Below are 24,086 nucleotides of genomic sequence, written 5' to 3' on the forward strand. Positions count from 1 at the left end.
TATAAAAATGTCTCATAAAAAAAAAAAAAATGGATGTGCATCTCCCTGCCCTACCCTTCTTCTCTGTCTTTGTTTCTTTTATTTTTCTTTCACTCTCTCTCTATGCCCTCTCTGCAACTGCGACTGCTGGTCCTCACCCATATCCACTCAGCTCACTGTTCAGCGGGAAGCCGATTCATCACTACTAAATAAAATAAGGAAGGGGAGAGAAAAGTGCATACTCTGGCACTAGAATGCAATCTGTCATCATCCAATGTCTCTCCTCTCACTCCTTCAGCTCTGCTAAGCTCCTCTCTTTCAGCTGGAGCCCTTAAATTCAGCCTCACTCCTTTGAAGTGTTTTGCTAAAGGCCGAGCGTTTCCATACGGCCCTGATAGGTCGCAGAACTGGTCTCTCTTAGAGTCTATTTGTATGAACTCGGTTCAGGCCCATTTAATAGTGGATTGGAATGAAAAAGTCTGTGCTTAATCTGCTTAAGCCTAGTCTCATTTTCCTGCGCTATTAGGCACACAACTTACATCATCGCTTATGTGCCTTTTCCAGCCTTTCCTGCATGTATCCTAGTGATTTCGTGCCCTTGGATTTGACCTCTTGATCTTCATCATCCTCATCTTCACCCCCACCCCCACCTCTGCCAGAAATAGGATCAGGACAGAGAATAAGATCAGAACATGTTGCAGGCCAGATTCAAACTATGGCTCTTAGAGCAGGCACCAACCGACAAGTTTCACCACGACTTAATAAATCTGTCCGTTTGAAGGACATTTCCTCACTCAGTGTACTCAAAGATAATAATAATGTTTTTTTTTTAATAATTACATTTTTTAAATAATTGAATTTAAATAGCATTTATTTGCTTTAAAAGATTGCTAATTTGTCTGCACCAATGGCCTCGTGGGCAGTGCACCGACATGTAGTGCCTTTGCGCTTCAGGTGTCCCGAGTTCAAGTCCCGGCTCGTGGACCTTTCCCGATCCCCTCCCCGCCAAAAATAATTCTTAAAAAAAAAAAAAAGATTGCTAATTTACATTTTATTCCCTATATTTAAATCATTAGTGCTTTTCAGAAGACATATTGTTTCAAAGCAGCTTTACTGGAAGTTGTATTGTAACAAAGTCATACTATTAAAGTCATACTATCATTTATTTATATTAAAAAAGCGAATTTACCTTTTATTCTCTTTGTTTAGTCATATTTAGTCAAGTCATTTGTATAGCACTTTTCAGAATGCATATTGTTTCAAAGAAGCTTTACAGGAAGTTATATTGTATCATAGTCATACTATAATCCCTACTGAACAGTTTGAAAATTATGCCACAGTGCATTTGTTTTTATATCAATATCTTAGACCAAATATGAAACTCATCAGATCAGTTTTCAAGAACACTATGCAATGTACTCTAGATACATGTAGACATACAGTCAGACAAATCACAGAATGAGTGATTATTTATTAATTTATTTATTTATTTATTTATGCGTGTGTAACGTTTAAGTGTCAAGTGTTACTTTATGAGAGTTAGGGGAATTAATTTTGTTGTATTTTATACAATGACAATAAAGTGACTTGTCTGCTACAGCATGTAAAAATTTTCGAAAGAATAACTTTTTATTTTAGAGATACAAAGTGAGAGAGTTGAAATGAGCAAAAAACAAGGGCAGGCAGGTCGGAACACACGAGCTCTTTGAGGATGTACTGAGAGGAAACCAGGCCAGGCTTAAGAACTGCAGAGACTAGCTGCAAATCTGCCCTGAGACTGAACTGACAATCACATAGTGCTGCCACGGGGATTTTAGGAAGAGAGAAAAGAGCTGAGACTCCAGAGCTTGGCTTTGTATGTGTGTGTATGTTTAAATATGTTTATGTATGTGTGTGTGACCCTGTGTGTTAGTGTTTGATTGGAAATGAGAACGCCATTAGATGTTTGTTAAGGATAGGGGTGTAATGTTTTATGTAGTTCATTTTGAGGGCATAATCTATCTACGACCTGACTCTAGGTAAAGACCCGAAGGTCACTAGGAGAAATAAAGTGAGTGCTTGAAAAGACTGGGAATGTTAGAAGGAGAGGGAGATAAAGAAGAAAAGCATTATATAATCCCCTTCCACATTTTTAGCCCAATCAAAGGGGCTTTAGTGTTCTTTGTTCCTCGGACCTAATGCAGGTGCTTTGTGTGTTAGTTATGAAACACATCTATTTATTTTCCGCCAGTCTCAGGGGAATCCTGCACTTAGCGATTTGTTTGTGATTATTTCCGTTTGTTTGTCTCTGCCTTTTTAGCAGAGTAGCTGCGGTTTAGAGCCACACGCACAGGTTGATGCGATGGCTCGCTGCAGCACAGGGGGGGCAGCAAATGTGTCACTGTATGAGGAATCACGGCAGGTTTCTATAGATTTCTGTCATCACACACCTTGCGTCCAAATATGCATAAAGGAGAATGCCAAGTAGAACATCAGCATGCTCAGTATTCATGACATAGCAGGTAAATGCTGCATCTGTGAACTTGAGGGATTCTAAAGTGGGCAACCAGTTGACACTTTGTTCTATAAAGGAACTGCAATATTAAAAAAGAAATTGTGTTTGCGGTTGCTGCTGGTACACCATGGTCAAAGTGCATTCACAGGTTTAAGGACAATGTGCCATATCGTAATATATCTATTTTTATTTTATTTTATATTATTTAATTTAAATGTATTTATTTTTTATTTATCTTGTCACAGCCCTAGTTTTGTTTTGTGTTTTGTGTTTTATGTTTTGTGTTTTGTGTTTTGTGTTGGCACAGCCCTAATTATTTGGGTTTATTCTTAAAACATCTATAATCTACCATCATTTTAGAGTCATTAACATAAGTAAAACATTTAATGAACCAGCCAAAAAACATCAACACATGTTGTCCTGCATTATTACCTACTGAAAAACAGTAAATAAGTTATTTAGCGTCGCCTACTAGGAAATTAAACAATTGCTATTTAATTTTATGTTTGATACTGTAACTAGGCCCAAATGTTCTTTGACAATGACCAAAGATGCTTGAGGATTTACTGTACAGGGCCAGTGTATTAGTTGCAGTAAGGTATGGAGAGACTGGAGAGGACACAAACCCTACAGAAAATAACAAAGCACAGCTTCCCAAGCTGAGTGTGGCATTCCTGCATTTTTAGCAGATAGAACTGATTTCCACACAGTGAGATTTTACAGCTTTTCTGCATTGTTGTCTTTTTTTGTTGCTTTACTGAAGAACAATGCTGATCTGTTTTGTGTGTGGTCTGCGTGTGTGTATAAGCATGGTTTTGGATGATGAAGATGTTAATTGTTTGTTTTCAGGCCCAGTTGGCAATGGTGGAAGCATTAGGAACGGATAAAGCTTTGATCATCGGTGAGGTGTGTCTGTGTGTTTCAGGTCCAGATGGTTGCTTGCGGGTAAATGTGCAGTCTCGCTGTTTGTTCCACTTTAGTTCTGCAGTTTCTCTATGTCTCGCTCTATATGATGAGTGCGAGTCGTGCCCAGGGCAAGTGAACTCCGAACAACTCTGATCCGCAGTGTGTACCGCATGTTCGGTCTTGGTAATTCATAGCTTCATATCTCTGTAGCAATCTCCCCCTCTGTGCTCCACATGCGCTCTTATTCTTACGCACTTCTCCATATCGCTCGCTCTCTCTCTCTCTCTCTCTCTCTGTCTTTCCCCCTCCCCTTCCTTCACTCCATCTCTCTTCCTCATGGGCGATCGCACCTCTCTCTTCCAGACAGTTTGTGTCTTCACATCTCTGTTTCTTGCTGTCTTCTGTATTACCTCTTGTTCTACTGGGAGCCGGCGGTCTGAAACTCTGCCGGAGCTGGGACGGCCACAGTGCTAGACTCCTGGTCTGCCGAGAGGATTAAGTGGAGTGGACAGCTGGCAGATGAACAGAGTGAGAACAGCAGCCAGGACTGGCTCGTATTTATTGAGAGGATTGGAAGATAGTGCAGATATTGGCCGAGCGCTGCGGCATGGGGCCAGGAAGCCTCTAGGCTGTTTTGTGTAATGTGAAAACCTGCCCCGAGGGTGAGTGAGAGCCGAAGTGTGTCATCTTTTCAATGTTAAATTACTTTCTAAAATCCCAGCTTATTGTGCAGAGTCAACTAAGAAAGTAAGCCATCAATGTTGATTTTCCCCAAAAATGTGGTGTGTTCAGTGTTGTTTTGTTTGCATGGGTATCCTAAAAAGCCAGACTAATGGCATTTGGGATGGGATCTGATTGTTTGGCCTGAACAGTGGAAATGAAAAGTGTCATTTTTGCAATGCCTTTTGGTGATGTTAGCGTGACTCTTTAGTATTGCACTTGCAATTTTAAATATAAGGGTTTTTGCTAGTTCTGCTGGTTAGTATTTGTCTATGCTGGTTTGGTGCTGGTAGCAGGTGGACCACCATGAGGTTCACTACCAAAAAAATATGGGTCAGCCAGCATGGTCTGTCTCATGAAAGCCAGTTACGTTTTACTGGTAAAGCTAGTTAAAAAGTCTGTATCTCAAGATGCATAGCATCATCTAGAACACAACATGCTGGTCTTTTCAACAGGAATGGTGGTGGTTTCTCTGGAAAATTTGGGCAGGTTATGAGATGTTTCTGTTAATGGGCATTTCAGTGTCCACTTTACAGTTAAATTTCAGTTCACTGGTTGACTTAACTCTTTTGTTCTCTCGATCACAGGTCCTTTGGCATCTCGACATCTTTCGCCGAAGCTTTCGGCAACTGAACACCCACAAGTGCATGGAGGACTCGTGCATCTTTTGCGCTCTGAAGGTGAGTGTTTCCAGGTGCTTTCTAAAAAGGGCCCAGTTGTGTATACCAGATCAAGAGGTGCTACCTGTTAGTATGGGCTACAGGAATCTCCTTGAGTGCCTTGGCTGCTCTTCTAATGATCCTGCAAGGTGAGGGTAGGCTGCTTGGCTAACTGACTTCCTCGCTGACCTTACTGTAGCACAGGAACAGAATGAAAATGAGATTCTCAACATCAAGAGCTCTCTGTCGCTCTTTTCGAGGTAGTCTTTTTAATTTCCTGCCTGGCGGCTGATAGAGATGGGAGGAGGAGATGGAGATATATGCTAGGAAAAGCAACTCGGGTCTCTTTTTAAATAACAAGCAAAGGCCTCTCACTCAAACGATATCCTGTTCTCTAGTCGCCCTCAGGCTAAAAGTAGCTGTGCTATTTAAAGGTGTAACATACCAGTAAGAAGTCACAAACTGACATATTTCTTTAAGAGGCTCCTTGTTTTGTGTTAAAAGAAATCTTTGTCGTCAGATTTGTTCTTGGCCATTTGTTTCCAAAAATATCAACGCTTCTTGTTGGCTGTGTTTGTGCCTGAGAGAAAAGGAGAGGTACAAATAGCCTGATAGATTGAGAGGTCCTTTTCATTCTCTACTTTGTGTCTGGTCTAATCTTGTCCTGGTGTTGGGTGATTTACCTCTTTATTTTATGTCCAGTGGTCTTGCTCTATCTGAACTGAACGCTAGGTTCCTCTGCTAATGCATAGGACCTGCTCCATTGTTTCCACGGCTACCTGTTACCTTGGCTACTCTGTGCTCTGATGGCCCATTGTCACGCCCATGGGATGCCATAAAGGCAGTCTGTGCCTCTTGGTGTTGGTTTCCTTGGAGTTGGTTGTCTTTAGTTGTGAGATTCAGCATTGGTGGCCTTTTGGCTCTTTGGAATTAAGTTAAATTGAGAATAATTCATACTGCCACCTCTATGAGGATAGAGAAATGAGAATGTTCCTGAATCTTTAACGTTTATGCATTTATGTCTGGTTGGATGGATGGATAGACGGATAAATAGGAAGGTAGGTAGATGATAAATAGACAGACAGAGACATAGGAATCCTGATGACCTTCTCCGGATTTGTTTTGCAGTTGACCAATGAGGAGAATTATTCCAGTGACCAGTTTAATTATGTGATGGATGGATAGATGGATAGATAGACTTATAGCTCGATGGATGGATGGATAAGTGGATAAATAGATAGATGGACAAACAGATGGCTCAATAGGTAGATGGGTGGACAGACATCTCATTGCTATGTGTTATTGTCCAGTTTTCTCTGGGCTACTTTGTTGATGTGAAACACAAATGAGCCTGTATGAAATCCATCACAGTGATTGAAATGTGCTCTCTCTCTTTCTCTCTCTTTCTCTCTCTCTCTCTCTCTCTCTCTCTCACTCTCTCTCTCTCTCTCCCTAAATGAAGTGTGTGTGTGAAGTGCTGAGGCATCAGAAATCACACTGCTGTGGTGACACAGAGCCTTATCATGAGAATGCTTTCACATATTTGCCAGGATTTATGACCGTTCACCAGGAACTGTTCTTCCTGTCCTTCTCTTCCATTCTTTCATCGTCACTCGCACTCTTGCTCACCGTATTAAATCTGTTGTTAAATTTAGCTCCATTTCTATTCACTGTTAAACCATTTGGGACTAAAAGCTAATTATGTGATCCAGGTGATGTATTCAGAACAAAACAGACATGGAAAGAGACCTTTAATTTTAATCACGTCCAAACAAACAAGCTTTAAGCCTCTGTTATATTTTGAAAGGAAAAAGGAATGACTGTGCTTCTCAAAATAATTAGTCTCGCAGTACCTGAAATTACAAATGTTGCTGAGTTGACTGCATAATTTTTCAGCAGTGTTCAGACGGCATTGGTTTGTCCTCTTAAAAACATGATGGCATGCTTCTGTTCAGGCCCTGTGATGAAACTTTGCTCTGTGGTAAAGCACAATACTTGACTCTGAGGCGGATTTCTGTCCCTCGGGTCTTGCCCTGAGCAATATTTTCCTGCCAAACCCTCTGGCATGTGATCTCATGTGGCTCTGGCTGTCCCCCGCCATAGCCTTGACTGGCATGCGTTACATCACCTTTCTCATTTCTAATGGAGAAACGTTAGTTTCGGCCCATAGGTTCTGAGAGTTCCTCACGCGTGCCACCCGCCATCCGCATTCTTGCCAGCCATGCTATTGAAATTTAATGATCTAACGCTACTAATGTGTGCTGAAATATGCCCTCGCCACACCGTTCCATTCTGGAAACGGCTGAATTCTTCAAATGTGTTTATTTGAAAGCGTTCTCACTGTGGGGAATATCATGTTAATTTTCTGAGATGCAAATTAGCTGAGGGGTATGAAGATGAAAAAAATCATTGATTGTTCGCAGAAGTATGCACAAGTAACAGTTGCCCAATATTATTTACTGATTGGCTTCTTTGATTTCATTGCATTTTCAACTTAACTACTGTAAATTTATCAATTACTGGTATTTTTTTCTGAGACGGAGTGAAATTTTGATATATATATATTTATATATAAACTACTGTTCAAAGATTTGGGGTTGGTTAGATTTTTTTTAAATGCTTTTGAAAGAAGTCTCTTGTGCTCACCAAGGCTGTATTTGTTTGATGTATTCCATTTGAATATATTTTGAAATGTCACTTATTCCTTTGATGGGAAAGCTGTGTCACATGATCCTTCAGAAATCATTCTAATATGCTGATGTAGTGCTTAAGCAAAATTTCTTATTATTAGAAATGTTGAAAACAGTTGAGAGGCTTAATGTTTTTTATGGAAGCTGATAATTTTTTTTCAGGATTCTTTGATGAATAGAAAGTTCAAAAGAACAGAATTTATTTGAAATAGAAATATTTTGTAACATTAAAAATATCTCTTTTATCACATTTGATCAACTGAATGTGTTCTTGCTGAATAAAATAATTTATTTTAAAAATGAACTTAAATCTCAGTTCAGTTGCTATAGAATTGACTCTTCAAATTATTTTGTAAATTTTTTTAATTGTGACATTGTTTATTTTGCAGTTTACACTTTCTAACAATTTTCTAAAAACATTTCTGTAATGTTTTATTTATTTACACTGTATTTATTTTTTTATTTTTAGATTGATTAAACAGTAAAAGATTGTGTGAAATTATGTGTGCATCACCTAATAACAATTATAAGTTAAGACAATATTATTTAATCAATCAATTAATTATTAATGATTTAAAAACAAAGTGATGGCTGTACAAGTGCACATTTAGGAGCCTAAAAAGAGACTGAATCAACAGCCAAACTCACTGTTGTTGTTAAATAATTGAATGCGGTGTTTCTGTGCTAGCTAAATAATTTGAATGGTCTGACCAGATTTTTAAGCCTGTAATGTTTGTCAACAGAGATGCTGCATGTCACAGAGGCCATAGTGTGACACTGGGTTGCGAGGGCCCACATTACTGCCACTTCACGAGGTGTGATAGTGCCTTGAGGTTGGTGACCTCTATTAACCATCAGCCCCGCTGAGGAACTGCAGCGCTGGATGCAACAAACACATACACATGCACACATGAACTAAATAAATGCAAAGTCACAGTTACTCACACAAGCCGCCACCTCTATTATGATGATGTTTCCTATAATAGAAGCTCCAGTGACACCTCTATGTTTGTGCCATTTTATGTAGTGAGAGCCAGCGATTGAGTTAAACCCAATTACAAACTCCTAATCAGCATGAGATTCAATCCCTCTGCTATTTGAAAACTGAGCCTGGAGAGTGTTTAATATTAATATATTTACGTGCGTCACAAGATTGCTGTTCCTGTGAGGGTGTGTGTGCATGTGTGTACTCATTGCCCTTGTGAGTTTTGAGCAGTGCAGATGATATGTCACTGCTGAGGACTGTCTTGTGTCTTTGAGTGGAGGTTAATGTCTCATTTCACAGGCTACGCCTCAAGGCTCGCAGCTGACAACACAATCTCTGGTGGTTTGTGTGTGTATGTATGCATACATGACTGGACTTGCATGACGAGTATAGCCAGGCCGGTTGGGTTACATGTCCTTGTTTGAGCTGAGAAGGACTTTACAGCACTGCCACACTTTACATCAACTGCTATTACACACGTGGAGCACTCAACCCTCAAATGGGATTCCCAGTTTTACACACTCTGTCTGTAATTTAATATAAAGAAGGCTCAAGGCGGTTTGTGGCTGAACCTGGGGAAGTTTATATGAATGTCCTTTTTGGGAAGGTCAGAGTGGTTTATATGTGTCCATTTTAGTTAGCTAGCTCTTTGACCCACATAAAAAACATGAGTTGTATCCCAAATCGAATACTTCTCTTCTATATAGTATGCTAAAACAGTACACTAAAAGACTCTGAATTCATAGTATTCGAAAAACACTACTCAGGCGTGATTTTGGACATGCCAACAGGCTTTGTAGTGAAGCTGGTTGACTGGGGTAATTTTGCTTGTTAAGCTGGGCTGGGAGTGAACTGTTCACTGGACCTGTGAAAATTTTTCAGTTTAGTTGCATCATGTCTTTCAGAGAAATTGAAGAGTTTAGTTTGAGGCATGTATCAGGTTAGCTAGATACCCGTGAGCAGAATTGAATATTCCACTTTGTTTTTGATTTATGTAAAATAATCAGTCTATCCCTGCTTAGAAAACTGCCTAATCTGGTTTACTTGTCTCCAGTCTTGGTTAGGCTAGTCTGTTGGCTGATTTTAGAGGGGTTTTGGGCACTCTTTAGATGGTCATACTGGGGAACTAGCTATACAAGCTGAAGACCAGCTTGGCCAGGATTATAATAGCACAGACAAACCAAACCATCATCAAAGAACTAGAGACAAGAAAGCCGACAAAGGTTTTACCTTACGTCGCCTGTGTCTCAGCCAAAAAGTTATACTTAAACATACCACAAAGACTACAGTCAGTGGCCAACTAGTATGAATGTTTTGCACCTGCGTGAGAGGAAATAACTCTCCATACCAGCAGGTAGTAGTCTGGCTTCATCATTCAAAAAGGGAAACTGGAAAAGCTAGGACTGCGGATGTACAAACCATAAATAAAGCAGTTCCCCTTCAGGAACTCGAGCTGCGTTGAGATCGCTTTGGGAACGCCCTTGCGTAACCGCGTTCTGAAGCACGTGTCAAATCCGTCCAATGGAGCAGCGAGACATCACGAGCAGGGTGACGTAAGCACCAGAAAGCATAAAAGCGCATCCGGCCGGGCGCAAACCAGCTTCTGCTCTTCAGTAGCGCTCTGTGTATGTGTCTGTCTATTTACTGTTGTCTGTCCGCACAAGCACTCATATATATATAAAACAATGATAAAGTCTATGGCGAGCGAACGGCAGTACAAACGCTGTGTGCCTCCCTGCCCACGATATCTGATGGCAGGGGATACACACGATTTGTGTGTCGTTTGTTTGGGAGCAGAGCATGCATGGTCAGCTCTCGAGGGGGCTGATTGTCATGACTGCGAGCCGTGTTTGATGAGAGCGGCCAGGCTCGCGATCCCGCTGGCAGCGGTCCCGCTGTTGCCGAGGCACAGCGCAGACTGTTGTCATGGGGATCGCGGGTGGATTTAAAATTAAATATTGATTGGCCAGCCGAAAAACAGGACGCTCGTCCTAAAAGCAAATTAGATGAGCGTTTCCTGAAAGCGAGGTCACAGCCTTCACGACGGGGCCTTCCGTTTTTTCCCGATGTCCATGCCGAGGTGTCAAGATCGTGGGAAAAACCGTATTCTTCCCGTATATTTAGCCCCACAGTCTCTAATTATTCTAATATCGTGGGACTGAATGAGAAAGGATATGGGGCGATACCAATGGTGGAGCAGACGCTCACGAGCTATCTCTCCCCATCCTCAGCATCGTCCCTGAAGGCCCCGAAGCTTCCCACCAGGCCTGTTAAGCTTACATCTAGTCTGGTTGGGAAAGCTTATACGGCAGCAGGTCAGGCTGGCGCATGCTTGCACGCCATGGCGGTGTTACAAGCGTACCAGGCTGACCCGCTCTCAGTCAGGGTCCTCTAGACCGAAGAACGGGAAAGCTCGCCCCCTCAAGTGAGGGTTCTACAGCAGTCAGGTCGGTCGTTCCCTGCCGGTCATCCGCTTCAGGGCACCGACCTGGCTCCTCGAATAACACCAGAGGCCAGCCTCAAGAGGCTGGTTCCCTTAGTAGATTTTCTGGTAGCGTGGAAACTTCTACCAAATATCTCAAAATGGGTCCTGCAGATTGTAGAGAAGGGTTACAGAATCCAGTTCGGTTCTCGTCCGCCTTGTTTCAATGGGGTCATCCCCACACTCTGGTAATGGAACAGGAAGTAGATACTCTCTTGAGGAAGGGGGCCATAGAACGTGTTCCGCCTCTCTCTCTAGAGAGAGAGAGAGAGAGCATCCGGGATCTACAGCCGTTACTTCATCGTTCCAAATAGGGATGGGGGGTTGCGTCTTAGATCTCCATCTTCTGAACCGCGCTATCAAACGGCTTCGGTTCAAGATGCTCACTATCAAACAGATAGTATCTCAAATCCAGTCCGAGGACGATAGATCTCAAAGACGCTTATTTCCATGTTTCCATCCTCCCTCAACACTGGAAGTTCCTGAGGTTTGCTTTCGGGGGCGAAGCATACCAATATAGAATTCTTCCCTTTGGCCTGTCACTCTCACCCCGCACTTTCACGAAGTGTGTGGGGGCTCCTTGTCATTGTGTAACGCTAACGACGGATGCCTCTCTAACGGGCTGGGGGGCGGTCATGAGTGGCCACTCTGCCCAGGGTCTGTGGGAAGGCCATCATCTCTTTTGGCATATCAACTGCCTGGAGATGCTGGCCATGTATCGAGCTCTGACACACTTCCTTCCAGACCTAAGGGGGCATCATGTGCTTGTCCGCACAGACAACACATCGGTTGTTTCCTACATCAATCGGCAGGGGAGTCTGCGTTCACGACCTTGTACAAGCTGGCGCGCCAGATCCTTCAGTGGGCTCCTCTCTCTAAGAGCAGTTTACATCCCTGGGTATCTAAATCAGGGGGCAGATATCCTGTCGAGACAGGGGCTGAGGCCCGGGGGATGAAGGCTCCACCCCGAGGTGGTGGAGCTTGTTTGGAGGGAATTTGGCCAGGCGGAAGTGGATCTATTTGCGTCGCAGGAAACGACACACTGTCCGCTCTGGTTCTCCCTCACGCATCCAGCTCCACTGGGGCTGGATGCCATGGTGCAGACGTGGCCGAGGCTTCGTCTGTATGCTTTTCCCCCGATCGCTCTGCTCCCGGGAGTTCTGGAGAGAGTACGCCGGGATGGGGTCCGTCTGTTGCTAGTAGCCCTGTTCTGGCCAGCCCGAGTATGGTTCTCGGACCTAGTCTCCCTCCTCGACGGCTCTCCGCTGGAGATTCCGATCAAGAGGGAGCTCCTCTCTCAGGCGGGGGGCACCATTCTACACCCCCGCCCGGAGTTATGGAAGCTGTGGGCATGGCCCCTGAGGGGGCACAGCTCCTAGCATCTGGTCTCTCAACTGAGGTTGTTGAGACTATACTCCAGTCCAGAGCTCCCGCCACTAGGAAACAGTACGCCTTGAAGTGGAAACTTTTCGCTTCATGGTGCGGACAGCGACTGCAGGACCCAGTCAACTGCCCAATTGGTACAGTTCTGGAGTTTCTGCAGGAGCGATTCTCCGCAGGGTTATCTCCCTCCACTCTGAAGGTATACGTGGCGGCCTTAGCTGCTTACCACGCCCTTCTGGGTGGTCAATCATTGGGAAGACACCCACTTGTCACTCGTTTCCTTCGTGGCACCCTGAGGCTGAGGCCGGTACAGCACACATGGGACCTGGCTGTGGTTCTGGAGGGCTTATGCAATGCCCCCTTTGAACCCTTAGAAAAGTGTCGGTCAAGTTGCTCACGCTCAAAACTTATCTTTCCCCTTGCTATTTCCTCACTGAAAAGGATCGGGGATCTTCAGGCACTCTCTAATTCGTGCCTGGAGTTTGCTCCAGACATGGTTAAGGCATTCCTTTACCCGAGGGCCGGGTATGTCCCTAAGGTGCCCACTTCTTCACCAGGGCCCATAGTACTCAATTCCCCAAGGGAACGAGACACTGCGTCTCTTTGCCATACTCCCAGCATCCCTGCAGGCGCTACTTCATCGAAGCTGGTTTGCGCCCGGCCGGATGCGCTTTTATGTTTTCTGGTGCTTACGTCACCCTGCTCGTGACGTCTCGCTGCTCCATTGGACGGATTTGACACGTGCTTCAGAACATGGTCACGCAAGGGCGTTCCCAAAGCGATCTCGACGCAGCGTCTCATTCCCTCTGGGAACCATGGTTACATACGTAACCTAGAAACGAATTTGCTTAAAGCAGCATTTTGTGACTTACATTTTTCTGCTTTCTTGTGCACTGGTTCGATAAGAACAGCCAATCAGAGTGATCTCTTGCACCAATGGGCTTTATTGCCAACATGCTCAATCTGCCGGAAAAAAAAAAACACTGATGGTGGTCCAACAGTACAGAACATACTGCAAAAACTAGACTGAAATTCTCTAAACAACAGCCCAACAGTCAACTTTCGGCCTTAAGCCCAGAGTGGACAAGTTTGCATTCCTGAGTGGTTTCAGCACTCAAAAACCAAAGGTCCGCTATGTAGTCCTAACACAACGAACGTGTTCATCCGGGCTCGCTGTCCATAAAGTATACTTCGAAGGTTTTGTGTGCGCAACTGTGCACTAGATGGAACGGAACGTGGAAAATTAAATATACCTGAGCCTTTAAAACTAGCTGAAAATAGCTAAGACCAGCAAACCAGTTTAGGCTGGTTTAAGCACTTTATCAGTGGCACTTTTGGATGGACAGAAAATCGGATTACAAAGTCTATGCGCATTTCCAATGGTTTCTTCAATGTTTTCAACACAGACCAACACTGATACGTCAAATAAAACGATGAGTGATAGGTTGAGTTTGTCAGTCAGGCAGACTTTATGTTTAAGAACAAGAAACTACATAGAAGTGAGTGTAAAAAATTTAAAGAACAGATTTCTTTAGAAAAATATATTCTGCTATATCAGATCTGAGCTCAGAGTTTGTCGTGAGCGTATGTGAATGTGCATGTGCTGCCGCCCTGCTCACGCTGAGGAGAGCAGAACAGGGCTGCAGTTCGGTTGGGCACTGATTGCCCGAGTGATAAATTTGCTGCGTACACACACCAGACTTCCATTTGGCCCTTATCTGTCCTGAGTGTTTCATCAGCTCAGAGAGAGAGAGAGAGAGATGGGGAAGGAAGAGGACATTAAAATATGTCCATAGGCGAAAATCACTCCAGGCTCTTAGCTGGGCTGAGCAGTGTGTGATTAGAGCTGCATGGGGAAATGATGCAGTGGCTGAATTTTGCTCTCATCAAGTTTCCTCAGTGGGGTACATAACCCTATATGTTTGTCCCTCCCACACTTTGTCTCATTTTCTTCCACCCTCCCTCCATCCTCTTTCTATCTCTCCTTGGTGCAGTGCAGTCAGCACACTGCCTTACCTGTTCCAAAGCCTCTGGCCCGTCCCGCTCAGGGGAAAACCCCCAATCCCACCTCCATATATAGGGGGGCTGCCTTGGGCAGTGTGCCCACTGCAAATATGAGGGTTTTAAAACTGCAGTATGTGTGTGTGTGTGTTTGCAACCGCAGCAGATATTTGCCCAAGTTTCGCCCAAGTCCATTTGTTTAGCTTATCAGGATGTCCTCTGGTGAGAGAGCATTGTTTTGCAGTCATTGTTCATTGTGTTCAATAACAGTGCCAATGCTGATGGACAGGAGAATAGATTCCATCGCAGGCATTTAGGACTCTGTGTTTGTTTGAATGTTTACTGTTAATGAGCTCAGTATCTTAGTCAGATGTTTCCCGACCGCTGCTACAGGAACGAGCTTGTCCAATCGAATGAGTAGAGTGAGACTCCACAAAATGTTATGTCATGAAGAAAAGTTGGCATAAATCACTTTGAATGTATGGCTGTGTTGTAGTGAGCTGTCTGTGCGTACAGTATTTAGGCATGCTCAAATGTCCACATGGTTTTAAAATCTACCTAAATAAAATTTTTGGTCCCATTTGATCACTGTTTCAAGAGCTGATGCTTAGCTTCTGCTTACACTACCTACAGTACTTATGATAAGATAATAAAAGAATAAGAGAATGTTTCATTAAAAAACATTTTAAAACCTTACCGACCCCAAACTTTCACATGATATTGATAATATTTTTGGACATGCATATATTAGTTGTTTAAAAGTCTAATGAGCTGCCTACCTAGACAACATTTTGGGCAGTATTGGACATGGTCCAATATTAGCAGCTTAAAAATTTTGTTAGCTGCCTACTTAGACACCAAATGTTTGTTGTGTTTCAAAACCCACTGAGATGCCTATTTAGACAGAACTAGTGGGCACACTGGTACATTTTCTTGACTTTATTAGACATTCCAATCTGTTTAAACACTAGCTATTAAAAAACAACAACAAGAACCTAAAGAGCTTCCTAATTTAGCACCCTGGTGTATGGCTGCCTAAACATTACTGTCTAAACTACATTTTATGTTTTTTTTTCTTAATTATTTTTTGGGTACATTGTTACAAGCTGCTTTTTTTGACAGCATTGGTGGCATGTTATGACAGGCATGTTTTCTGCTGATCTACATAACTAGACTGCATTTTTGGCCGTCATATACAAATGCTTTCTAAGGACTAATTAGGCAAGTCGCTAGGTTTTGAAACAGCCTGTGTGTTCGTTTATTGATTTCTTCTAACAGAGTCTGTGATTGGTTGTATTGCAGTGTAATGTTTTTACAGTAGAGTATGTTAGCCCTCCTCTCTCGATGTGTATATTCTCTCCACAGAGAGTTGGCAGGCTGACGAAAGCTGTTGTGTGCTGTGGCGTGTCTTAGTTGCATCAGTTTCTCGTTCTTACTTTGGGGTGCTGTTTCCCTTTGTGGTTTCAGAGCATCTTCGCCCAGTTCCAGTTCAGCAGTGAGAAGGTGCTCCCATCGGATGCTCTGCGCAGCGCTCTGGCCAAAACCTTCCAAGACGAGCAGCGCTTCCAGCTGGGCATCATGGACGACGCGGCCGAGTGTTTCGTAAGACTTTTGTTTTATCCCCATAAAACGATGAGTGATAGGTTGAGTTTGTCAGTCAGGCAGACTTTATGTTTAAGAACAAGAAACTACATAGAAGTGAGTGTAAAAAATTTAAAGAACAGATTTCTTTAGAAAAATATATTCTGCTATATCAGATCTGAGCTCAGAGTTTGTCGTGAGCGTATGTGAATGTGCATGTGCTGCCGCCCTGCTCACGCTGAGGAGAGCAGAACAGGGCTGCAGTTCGGTTGGGCACTGATTGCCCGAGTGATAAATTTGCTGCGTACACACACCAGACTTCCATTTGGCCCTTATCTGTCCTGAGTGTTTCATCAGCTCAGAGAGAGAGAGAGAGAGATGGGGAAGGAAGAGGACATTAAAATATGTCCATAGGCGAAAATCACTCCAGGCTCTTAGCTGGGCTGAGCAGTGTGTGATTAGAGCTGCATGGGGAAATGATGCAGTGGCTGAATTTTGCTCTCATCAAGTTTCCTCAGTGGGGTACATAACCCTATATGTTTGTCCCTCCCACACTTTGTCTCATTTTCTTCCACCCTCCCTCCATCCTCTTTCTATCTCTCCTTGGTGCAGTGCAGTCAGCACACTGCCTTACCTGTTCCAAAGCCTCTGGCCCGTCCCGCTCAGGGGAAAACCCCCAATCCCACCTCCATATATAGGGGGGCTGCCTTGGGCAGTGTGCCCACTGCAAATATGAGGGTTTTAAAACTGCAGTATGTGTGTGTGTGTGTTTGCAACCGCAGCAGATATTTGCCCAAGTTTCGCCCAAGTCCATTTGTTTAGCTTATCAGGATGTCCTCTGGTGAGAGAGCATTGTTTTGCAGTCATTGTTCATTGTGTTCAATAACAGTGCCAATGCTGATGGACAGGAGAATAGATTCCATCGCAGGCATTTAGGACTCTGTGTTTGTTTGAATGTTTACTGTTAATGAGCTCAGTATCTTAGTCAGATGTTTCCCGACCGCTGCTACAGGAACGAGCTTGTCCAATCGAATGAGTAGAGTGAGACTCCACAAAATGTTATGTCATGAAGAAAAGTTGGCATAAATCACTTTGAATGTATGGCTGTGTTGTAGTGAGCTGTCTGTGCGTACAGTATTTAGGCATGCTCAAATGTCCACATGGTTTTAAAATCTACCTAAATAAAATTTTTGGTCCCATTTGATCACTGTTTCAAGAGCTGATGCTTAGCTTCTGCTTACACTACCTACAGTACTTATGATAAGATAATAAAAGAATAAGAGAATGTTTCATTAAAAAACATTTTAAAACCTTACCGACCCCAAACTTTCACATGATATTGATAATATTTTTGGACATGCATATATTAGTTGTTTAAAAGTCTAATGAGCTGCCTACCTAGACAACATTTTGGGCAGTATTGGACATGGTCCAATATTAGCAGCTTAAAAATTTTGTTAGCTGCCTACTTAGACACCAAATGTTTGTTGTGTTTCAAAACCCACTGAGATGCCTATTTAGACAGAACTAGTGGGCACACTGGTACATTTTCTTGACTTTATTAGACATTCCAATCTGTTTAAACACTAGCTATTAAAAAACAACAACAAGAACCTAAAGAGCTTCCTAATTTAGCACCCTGGTGTATGGCTGCCTAAACATTACTGTCTAAACTACATTTTATGTTTTTTTTTCTTAATTATTTTTTGGGTACATTGTTACAAGCTGCTTTTTTTGACAGCATTGGTGGCATGTTATGACAGGCATGTTTTCTGCTGATCTACATAACTAGACTGCATTTTTGGCCGTCATATACAAATGCTTTCTAAGGACTAATTAGGCAAGTCGCTAGGTTTTGAAACAGCCTGTGTGTTCGTTTATTGATTTCTTCTAACAGAGTCTGTGATTGGTTGTATTGCAGTGTAATGTTTTTACAGTAGAGTATGTTAGCCCTCCTCTCTCGATGTGTATATTCTCTCCACAGAGAGTTGGCAGGCTGACGAAAGCTGTTGTGTGCTGTGGCGTGTCTTAGTTGCATCAGTTTCTCGTTCTTACTTTGGGGTGCTGTTTCCCTTTGTGGTTTCAGAGCATCTTCGCCCAGTTCCAGTTCAGCAGTGAGAAGGTGCTCCCATCGGATGCTCTGCGCAGCGCTCTGGCCAAAACCTTCCAAGACGAGCAGCGCTTCCAGCTGGGCATCATGGACGACGCGGCCGAGTGTTTCGTAAGACTTTTGTTTTATCCCCATTTCACCCCTTTTTTCCACAATTTCTCCTTATAAGTTACTTTTCTGTTTTTGCTGACACAATGATCAGCTACCCGTCTTACCTCCTCTCTCAGGCATTTCCTCCTCTCACCTCTCCTCAACCCTATTTTAGTCTCTCCTCGCATCCCCTCTCCCAGTTCTGTCTTTTTCCGCTCCTCACTTGGATTTTGTCAACCTTGATCTTAGATTCCAGAGACGTTAGGTGTTGAATTTCAAGCACTGCTGCTTGTGCTCATCCTTGTGTGGTTTGAAGAGTGGTATAAAGGGAAACATGAAGTCTGAGCAGCATAGGGAAAATAACTCCGGAGGAAAGCAGACAGCTGAAGTTTGACAACTTTTTGTAATATTCATATATTTCTCTATGCACTGAAAAAGATGTGTCTCGGTGACGTTTCTGGCAGAACGTGTTGGCGCATCTTTGATAAGTATATTTGATTCAAAATGACTGACTGATAGGATTCTCTGAAAATGCGGCGAGACTTTAAATAAAACCGTCTGAGGTTGATTCATATTTAACTGTAAAGTAATGGATGGTTATATTTCCTTACTTTGTTGGGAGACAGATTTAGTCTACCATGTAGTATGATCTTATGTCAATTCTTACTGTGTTTAGAGCATTCCAACATAGAGGATGTTTTGTCGGAAATGTAAATACAGTGGCAACAAAAAGTGGCTTAAAGACTTAAGCCACACTTAAAATGTCTAAGTGTCACAAAAATATCAAGTCATTTCACATTTGCAAACAAATGACAATAGACTTTTTACTCAGAACTGAATTCACAATTCTGAGCCATAGTGCATTGACTTTTAACCACCAGGTGTATTTTAATGGTTTTAATAGCCAATTTCCCCAAGCAGAAAAGCCAAAGATACTTTATCATAATTTGGAACATTATATCTGTTTTAATATGTAAAAAGCTTAAAAAGAGCTGTATTTCTTTTAAGAAAAAAATGCCATTTTGTTTGATATTTTATTAGGTAATGCACAAAACTTTTCAGTGCAAAAACTTTTTGGGGCCACTGTATCTTTCTTGGATGAGGCAATTCTAGAATACGTTTTGACAAGCTCAATAAAAAGTTTTTTTTAATAAAAAAATTCCATTAACAGACATTCACATTCGTCAAATGAAATGCAAGAGAGGCTTAACTACCACTCACAGGTGATTCCAGATTAGTTTGAGGCTAGCATGTGACTAAGTAAACAACTTGAGAATCAAAAAGCAATGAAGATACCTAGCACACACATACTGCAAGAAATACTCCATTTTAATTAGATCAAACTACTTTGAAGTGCTGAATAAAATATATTAATTGGACATTTGTACTGAGCTTGTCACAACCCATTTTTAGGATTACCCCATCCAAGAAGTCATTCTCATCAGAGGATCCATTTCAGTATTTCAGCCTTTTTTTTATTACGTTTTTATTTCTGTTTTATTTTTAATGTATCTATTCAATTTAGTTTAATTTTGTTGACTTTATCAATCTTAGTTTTTGTTTTTAATATTTTATTTAAAGCATCCAAAGTTATTTAAAAATGTTTTCCAATGTAAACTTTCTCAGCATGTTCTAGTGTTATTAAAGGTTTAAAGTTTTAGAATAGTTTTAGAATATATATATATATACATTTTGGCTATTTTATTTAGTTGTGCAGTTTTAGTTTTTTTCCCCAGTCATGTTACTTTTTATTTCAGTTAACAGTTCAGAAATTTTTTAAAATTTAGTTTTAGTTTTTATTACCTATAATAACAAGATGTTTTCTTGTGTTCAAGAACTGCTATATTACAGTAACATGCACACCAATTACAGTTAAAAAATGGCTCATACTGAATCTAACAACACATCATACATAAGGTTGTTGCCAATGTAGACAAGTACACAGCTCACACACTCATTGGATTTTGCAACAGAGCTGTTTTTAAGTGGATATTTAGATTTATGGCTGTAGGCGCCATGTGCTTTACAGGCATATGGCAGCAGGAATTGGCAGGTATATATATGGGCCCTGCTGTTGCTTTAAATGAGCTAGGATAGGATCATTAAGGATATGGAAGCTTTCTATAAGGTCTTCCTGCACTCTTCAACCCACTCCTCTAATCCCTAGACCTGATTATTCGGCCCGGACCTGATTAAGGACCATAGATTGTGTTTATCTCACATTTATGTCCTTAAAGGACACACCGCGTGAGCATCAATACAGATAATTGCTTTTAAGCAAATAAGCAATTGAATGATCATTCACAAGCAAGCGGCTGAGCTGTCCAATCAAGATAGCTCGCCGAGAGACCCTGTGATTGGCTCCATCCTAAATACCCATTTATATGCAGCCAGTACTGTCTATGTCAGGGCTTTTCTGCCATAGATCTGTGAATGCAGCTGTGCTTACTCATAAGGTCACAAAAGACAGCATCATCACAGTGTTATTTAGTTCAATTAGCACCTCGTCTGCAGTTCGGTAACAAAGGTCTGTTTCTGTCGAGGGCTCATTATTTTTAGCCGAGGATCTGTTGAATGGAGCTGCCATGATTTCTCCCATTTGTTTGACTGCTGCATTTGCGAGGCAGGCACAGACACGGGGCCAAGCGCTCGTCGCACCATTCGTCTCCACTTTTAGATGCGACCTCTCTACGACAGGCAGTACATTAGCTAAATGACAACTCTTCATTTCTGTCTCGCTCCTCTGCACATCTGCACCCCAGCATAAATAGCTGCGTTATTATCTGAGCAGGAAATGAAATGCTTCATACACTAATGATTTGTTGTGAGATACTCAATGAGAAGTGTCTAGCGAAGGGCGTGAGATGTGATATTTTTCAGAGTGAAAAATTAGTTTGAATGCAGTATGTGAAGAGTCTATTTACAAGCTCGGTGAACTCAAGAGTTATTAGTGTTGGGGAGTAGATAACTAGTACTTGTGGTACTAACTTGCCTATATTTTTTTAGTTGTGTGACTAGCTTGACTGTTTCAAGTCCTATGGAAAACTACTTTTTTGCTAAGAGTAGTATGACATAATGCTAGTTTTTTTGTTTTGTTTTTTACAATATTGCACACAAAGCTTTCTAGCTGAGTGAAATTGAGAAAGTGTCTCAGATATTTTTGTCTTAATGAACAATATATAATTCAACCTAACAAACCTTTTTTTTAATGTTTTACCATCTTGTGCTTTACTTCTTTACAATAAATGCCACTTCCATCCAAGATTTTCGCTAATTGAAATAAAACTGAATTAAAATATAAAATATAATTTTGGATGAAAAATGAAAAAACTTGACTTGGCAACTAACTGAAATAAAATAAATTTAATGCTGCAGTCTGTAAGTTTTGCCTCTTTGTCGCCTTCTCTGTTTGAAAACCTGGAATTGCAGTTGTGTGCAGAATTATCTAGCTTGCGTGGGTCGTGCGGCAGCACGGCTCATCGCACCGTACGTCGAATCTAATGTTCTGAAGTGTATGTGTGGCAGTCAGTCACCACACCGGTGTGGATATTTACTATACTTAGCAATCACAGATTCTAGCCTACATCTTGGAATATGACCCACATAAGAATTTTCAACGTATATTGCCATCTGAATAAGTAAGTAACAAGTCTGCCACGTTTGTTCTGACCAAATGAGGAAAAAAGCATTACAATAAATCTCGCTACCAATGGTGATTAAATTTAAAGATCGGTTAGCTCATATCACATCAAACTATTCAAATAATTATTATTGTTATAATTTATTCTCAAATGATTAATGTTAACAACATCAGCATTCAATTTCTGCACAGTCTAATGTAATTGTCATACTCTTCGAATTTCATATTAAGAAAATCTTTTAATCCAAAAGGCAAATTATGCTTGAACTTTATGCTCGAAAATTATAACGAACTGGTTTTCTTTAAAATACAAATCTTTGTAATATTGAATCTAAGAACACATTGTTGTTGCCTGTGTAGACGGTAGACCGCTCATACACTCATTGGAGCTGTTTTTAAGTGGATATTTAGATTTATGGCTGTAGGCGCCATGTGCTTTACAGGCATATGGCAGCAGGAATTGGCAGGTATATATATGGGCCCTGCTGTTGCTTTAAATGAGCTAGGATAGGATCATTAAGGATATGGAAGCTTTCTATAAGGTCTTCCTGCACTCTTCAACCCACTCCTCTAATCCCTAGACCTGATTATTCGGCCCGGACCTGATTAAGGACCATAGATTGTGTTTATCTCACATTTATGTCCTTAAAGGACACACCGCGTGAGCATCAATACAGATAATTGCTTTTAAGCAAATAAGCAATTGAATGATCATTCACAAGCAAGCGGCTGAGCTGTCCAATCAAGATAGCTCGCCGAGAGACCCTGTGATTGGCTCCATCCTAAATACCCATTTATATGCAGCCAGTACTGTCTATGTCAGGGCTTTTCTGCCATAGATCTGTGAATGCAGCTGTGCTTACTCATAAGGTCACAAAAGACAGCATCATCACAGTGTTATTTAGTTCAATTAGCACCTCGTCTGCAGTTCGGTAACAAAGGTCTGTTTCTGTCGAGGGCTCATTATTTTTAGCCGAGGATCTGTTGAATGGAGCTGCCATGATTTCTCCCATTTGTTTGACTGCTGCATTTGCGAGGCAGGCACAGACACGGGGCCAAGCGCTCGTCGCACCATTCGTCTCCACTTTTAGATGCGACCTCTCTACGACAGGCAGTACATTAGCTAAATGACAACTCTTCATTTCTGTCTCGCTCCTCTGCACATCTGCACCCCAGCATAAATAGCTGCGTTATTATCTGAGCAGGAAATGAAATGCTTCATACACTAATGATTTGTTGTGAGATACTCAATGAGAAGTGTCTAGCGAAGGGCGTGAGATGTGATATTTTTCAGAGTGAAAAATTAGTTTGAATGCAGTATGTGAAGAGTCTATTTACAAGCTCGGTGAACTCAAGAGTTATTAGTGTTGGGGAGTAGATAACTAGTACTTGTGGTACTAACTTGCCTATATTTTTTTAGTTGTGTGACTAGCTTGACTGTTTCAAGTCCTATGGAAAACTACTTTTTTGCTAAGAGTAGTATGACATAATGCTAGTTTTTTTGTTTTGTTTTTTACAATATTGCACACAAAGCTTTCTAGCTGAGTGAAATTGAGAAAGTGTCTCAGATATTTTTGTCTTAATGAACAATATATAATTCAACCTAACAAACCTTTTTTTTAATGTTTTACCATCTTGTGCTTTACTTCTTTACAATAAATGCCACTTCCATCCAAGATTTTCGCTAATTGAAATAAAACTGAATTAAAATATAAAATATAATTTTGGATGAAAAATGAAAAAACTTGACTTGGCAACTAACTGAAATAAAATAAATTTAATGCTGCAGTCTGTAAGTTTTGCCTCTTTGTCGCCTTCTCTGTTTGAAAACCTGGAATTGCAGTTGTGTGCAGAATTATCTAGCTTGCGTGGGTCGTGCGGCAGCACGGCTCATCGCACCGTACGTCGAATCTAATGTTCTGAAGTGTATGTGTGGCAGTCAGTCACCACACCGGTGTGGATATTTACTATACTTAGCAATCACAGATTCTAGCCTACATCTTGGAATATGACCCACATAAGAATTTTCAACGTATATTGCCATCTGAATAAGTAAGTAACAAGTCTGCCACGTTTGTTCTGACCAAATGAGGAAAAAAGCATTACAATAAATCTCGCTACCAATGGTGATTAAATTTAAAGATCGGTTAGCTCATATCACATCAAACTATTCAAATAATTATTATTGTTATAATTTATTCTCAAATGATTAATGTTAACAACATCAGCATTCAATTTCTGCACAGTCTAATGTAATTGTCATACTCTTCGAATTTCATATTAAGAAAATCTTTTAATCCAAAAGGCAAATTATGCTTGAACTTTATGCTCGAAAATTATAACGAACTGGTTTTCTTTAAAATACA

At 41.4% G+C, this 24,086-nt stretch overlaps 1 protein-coding gene across 6 annotated transcripts in view; it reads left to right on the forward strand.

The window, feature by feature from the left end:
• Positions 1-24,086, forward strand: part of LOC107582762 (inactive ubiquitin carboxyl-terminal hydrolase 54-like) — a 187,014-nt gene that overhangs the window by 64,716 nt on the left and 98,212 nt on the right. For 4 of the 6 annotated variants that reach the window (XM_016268753.1, XM_016268750.1, XM_016268752.1 and 1 more), the window contains exons 3-4: positions 4,687-4,779; positions 15,767-15,901. In XM_016268753.1, coding sequence (XP_016124239.1) covers positions 4,687-4,779; positions 15,767-15,901 — 228 coding nt within the window. Of the gene's footprint in view, positions 1-3,843; positions 4,042-4,686; positions 4,780-15,766; positions 15,902-17,945; positions 18,102-24,086 lie in introns of those variants that run through there. The other 2 variants (XM_016268754.1, XM_016268755.1) reach the window with 2 other exon arrangements.

The sequence above is a fragment of the Sinocyclocheilus grahami genome, unplaced genomic scaffold (genome assembly GCF_001515645.1).
Source record: "Sinocyclocheilus grahami isolate Dianchi unplaced genomic scaffold, SAMN03320097.WGS_v1.1 scaffold47.1, whole genome shotgun sequence".
NCBI classification, from domain to species: domain Eukaryota; kingdom Metazoa; phylum Chordata; class Actinopteri; order Cypriniformes; family Cyprinidae; genus Sinocyclocheilus; species Sinocyclocheilus grahami.